At 39.3% G+C, this 4,675-nt stretch overlaps 1 protein-coding gene across 1 annotated transcript; it reads left to right on the top strand.

Annotated features, from left to right (window-relative positions):
• The first annotated feature begins 211 nt into the window (after window positions 1-211).
• Window positions 212-1,801, top strand: LOC110921832 (ethylene-responsive transcription factor CRF2). The gene has a single exon (XM_022166165.2). The coding sequence runs from the start codon at window positions 582-584 to the stop codon at window positions 1,521-1,523; it is 942 nt and encodes a 313-aa protein (XP_022021857.1). The 5' UTR covers window positions 212-581; the 3' UTR covers window positions 1,524-1,801.
• Window positions 1,802-4,675: the final 2,874 nt, after the last annotated feature.

Raw genomic sequence — 4,675 nt, 5'->3', positions numbered from 1 at the left:
ACAACATAAACTCGATTTACTTTATATTTTGATCCAATCGCAATTCAACTATATGTTACAGTGAGTTCAATCGAATACGTCGAAACGAGAGTTTTCATATGATTAACGCATCAAGTAACGTTAGGACTAATCCATTCTATGTTTGCGATGTACACACCGCAACACGCACAGGTCTCATTACTATTTTCCTGTAATAAATAAATGGTTGTTTTACTAAAAATATATATATACAGAAACATTCATCTAAACAAAATAACAAAAATAATGATAAAGATAAAAATAAAATTCCCGCTGATATGAGCCTATAAAACAGCAAGTTGGGTGCAGCCTTTCCGTCTTCACTCCTCACGCCACTAAACCTCACTTTCTCTCTCCTCCGTCGCCGGAAACTTTTCAAACCGGACCTCCTCCTTTTTCTCACCGGAATATCACACCCCCACCACTTCCGTACAACCTGTCAACCACCATATCAATTTATTCCTTTTATTATTCATTCCACCATTTAAAAACATATTATTCTTCATTTTCCACCTCACCTTCTCCCATGCGAATTTCTTCAATCTACTAAAACAGAGAATTCAATGAGTAAACCAGAAATGCCCGATTCCGTCAAGTTCACCGAGCACAAAACCCTAACCACACTCATAACCAAATCGTTAACTACAACTGACGCCGTCAACATCTCCGGCGGTCCCAGAGTCGTAAGAATATCAGTAACAGACTCTTACGCCACCGACTCCTCCGGCGACGAGTGCACCGGACGTACAAGAGTCAGAAAGTTTGTTAACGAGGTCACAATCCAGAACCGTTCGAATAACCAAACTATAAACATAACCAAAACGACGTCGTTGAGAAATAAAGGGGCCAGAAAAACAACAAAGGTAACAAAACCGAAGAACAGTAACACAGGTAAAAAGTTTCGAGGCGTAAGGCAACGACCGTGGGGTAAATGGGCGGCTGAGATTAGAGATCCGTTACGACGTGTACGGTTATGGCTTGGTACATACAATACAGCAGAAGAAGCTGCTATGGTATACGACCACGCGGCTATTCAGCTACGTGGACCACACGCGCTAACAAACTTCACTGTTCCGTTACCGGCACCGGAAAACAAACCATCGCCGGCGTCTTCTTGTTACAACTCCGGCGAAGACTGGAACAGTGACAAAAAAGTGACGTCACCGAAATCGGTTCTTAGGTGCTCGTCCGCTTCCACGGACGAGTCAACCGCTGAGTCGACTCAAAACGACGTCGTAAACGAAGGTTTTGAAGCTGAGAAATTTAATGGATTTCAGTGTTTTGACAATCCTTTATCTTCTTCTGAGTTGTTTGATTTTTCGGACTCCATACCCGACATTTTCGAACCGATAGCCTTGTCGGGTAGCCCGTTTCAAGAATCCGACCCGGTGAACATGTTCATCGATTCCGGTGCTGATGTCGGGTTTGGTTCCTGGCCTTCTGGAGATGATTATTTCAATGACTTTGGTGATGTATTCGGGTCAGATCCTCTCGTTTCGCTTTAAAACCAAGTCTGGAAAATATCAGGAATTTTTGTATGAATTTAGGAGTTGTTGAATTATTTGTTTATTAAATATATATAGTAGATAGTTAAATATTTAGGTAACTCCGTTACTGTTAACGGTATCGGACGAGTTGTTAAAGTTGTGTTGATGTTAGTGTTGCCGTTTGTGAGGCACGTGACGTGAGTGGAAAAATGTTGTTGGTGTTTTTAATTAGGTGAAGAAATGAAATGGAATGAATGTGGCGTGCTTTGATCATGCATTATCTGATTTCTACCCAATTTAATTGCAATCGTATTTAATTCAATATTTGTTGGTTTGCGTACATATCCTCTGTCTACTTCATTTTATACATACAAAGAATAACTACATATAATGGTGTTGTTTCGGATGACTTCCGCATGTAAATTCATGACATGTTTATCACTTAGACATGTATATTGATGATTTATTTATGACTTCGATATGTATATTGATGACGTATTTATGGATCTGTGTGGAGAAAATTTATCATTCATTTCATCATCCTGGCCAACGTTGCTATGGATGAAACTCGTACGATTATGTTGGCTCGGACAAAGGATGAACCAGAAAAAAAAAAAAAAAAACAAAAACAAAAAACACCGACATTCCCTGAGCATGGCCTGAAACATTCAGACATTGCAAAATGTTAGGGTGAAGGGGGTGCACACCTAATAGGTGAGTGCACTCTCTTACGCCAAACCAATCCCCGTGTGCCACGTCAACTCCCCTCTTAAACTCCCCTAACACCCCCATTTGATGGCGCCACTCCCCTCTTAACTCCCCTTATTTTTTTATTCAAAAAAAAAAAAATAAAAGAAATAAAATGGTTTGATTGGCTGGAAATATGGGGCCCACCACCTTTCTCCCTCACCGCTCTCGTTGAACCACCACCGTTCTCCCTCACCGATTCGGGTCCCCGCAACGTTGGCGGCGGTGTTCCCGATCGGGGAAGGCGCTCACCGAAGGGGATTACCGAGTACGCCCCGGACACCCTTATATGTGAAACCATGCTTCCTACAATCAGTGGCCGAAGCTTGAGCAACTGCGGACTCAGATTTTTTTTCTATTGGAGTTTTTTTTTTTCGTGTTAGAATTTTTTGACAACTAAACATTAAAATTTTCGGGTCGGTCATCGTGGTCGAGCCGGGTCTAGAAAATAATGTAGAAGCATTTAGTGGACATGAAACCACTACATTATTAAGAACCATTTTTAAGAATCAAGGTATCAAATTGTGGTGATTAATAAGTTGCTTGAAACGAATAGCTACCTAAACAACACGGAAGGAAACATAAAAGAACATGGGAAAAGGTTGTAAATTGGCTGGGTATACCGATGATAAACACGGAAGGAAACATAAAAGATGTATTACAGGAGCTGAACAGGTTACAAAGAAGTAAAAAAATGAAAAAGGTTATACACGCGATCGCAATTCAAACGATGTGGATACTATGGAAACATAGAAACGGTAAGATTTTCTCAAACAAACAAGGAGACGTACAAAGAATAATGGTAGAGATCAAAGAAGCCTCGTATCAAGGAGTGAAGATGAGATCAAAGTTCAGCTTGTTAACAAGACAGGAGTGGTGGGATTTCAACGTAACAATGTAACTTCTTTTCTTGTTCTTTTTTCCGTTTACTTTCTGTTTGAATCCAGCTACTGGCTGGTTGTTTTGTAATCTCCGGTTTGTGTGGTATAAAAGTTTCGTTGGCTATTTTTGAAAAAAAAAAAAAAAAAAAAAAAAACCTAAACAACATAACTACTTCACATAACTTCAAAATTTTGTTTAAGCTTTCTTTTTTGAACGCCACTATGTGTTGGAAGTCTTATTCGGTAATCAAATATGAAATAAAATCATTCGGAGACGTTAAATTTATCATTTTAAAGAAGCAAATTAGAGGGTCAATGGGTGGTTGTGCTGTTTTAAAACACTAGTTTAATTTTGATGAAAAAAGTAAACTAAAAAACAAGAGGTGTAAGACTTGAACTTTAGACCTATTTGTTGGAACACAAAGTGATTTACCACCATACAGTTTTGCTTTTAATATTATGCGGTGCAACTAATTTATTTTGTGGGGTCCTTGAAAAATTTAACATACCGGTTCTACTATTTTTTTTAAAAACATTAGGGTCCGTGGACCCCGACGTGCACCATATGGGTCCGCCCCTGAGCTTGAGATTTCCAAACGGGAGAGTCGAAAATGTATATACCAAAAAATTTCTATAAAACCGGGGGTCGAAAACGTATATACCCAGAAAAATCTATACAAAAACTATATATTCTCCACTACTGATCAAAAAGTTTGGAAGATCAGCCGCCCCCTCCCACCCACTAAAAGTTGCGCCCCTGGCTACAATAACTTTTGTTTAATTACTATATCACATAATCGACTAAATCAATTAATATGGTGCTTTGTGTAAGATAATCTTATTGTTAGAAAGTATCCACATCTATACCTTTTTTAACGTCCCGGTCACCTGGGTACACTTATTGGAAAAATGTCACTTCCGTCTGTGATCGCAGACAACGGTGATGATTCAGTCTGTCACTAATTACAGAGGAAACTCACCACCCAAAAGCCCACTTTGATAAAACCCATGGTTCGCACATGATATTTTATCACGAATAAGACTCCAACCGACGACCTTTCCTAGTAAAAGTTATCCGGAAACCGCTAAAGCATTGCCCCTTTGATGTATCAACATTGATACTAAGTGATGTAAATGACATTTTATTACTTTTAACTTTAAAGTCACTTTTTATAAAATCTATAAACTAAAATGTCAGCATTTAAAAAACATATTAAAAAGTTGGAATGACCGACTCTAAGAATGCGTGAAGATATGACTTATGAGTTATGGGATGGTGGTGGTATATTGATGAGGTGTTCGGTTTTTGGCAAATGTTGAATAAAAGATACGGAAGTTCATCCAACGCTAATACAAACCCAAATAAATAGGTCGGGACAATTTATTAACCGTCGCCGGAAAGTTGGAGATGGCTCCGTCGGAATAGCAGGACAGGTCCCGGTACCCCCATCCACCGGTTTGTACCTCTCTTCCTATCTCGATTCGATAATTCTCCCACTCGCTCCGGGTCGGTTTTTGATTTTCTCTGGTCTTCTTTTCTGT

The sequence above is a fragment of the Helianthus annuus genome, chromosome 2, assembly GCF_002127325.2.
Source record: "Helianthus annuus cultivar XRQ/B chromosome 2, HanXRQr2.0-SUNRISE, whole genome shotgun sequence".
Classification (NCBI taxonomy): domain Eukaryota; kingdom Viridiplantae; phylum Streptophyta; class Magnoliopsida; order Asterales; family Asteraceae; genus Helianthus; species Helianthus annuus.
The sequence above is the reverse complement of the archived record's forward strand: the minus strand, read 5'-3'. Positions and strand labels throughout refer to the sequence as shown.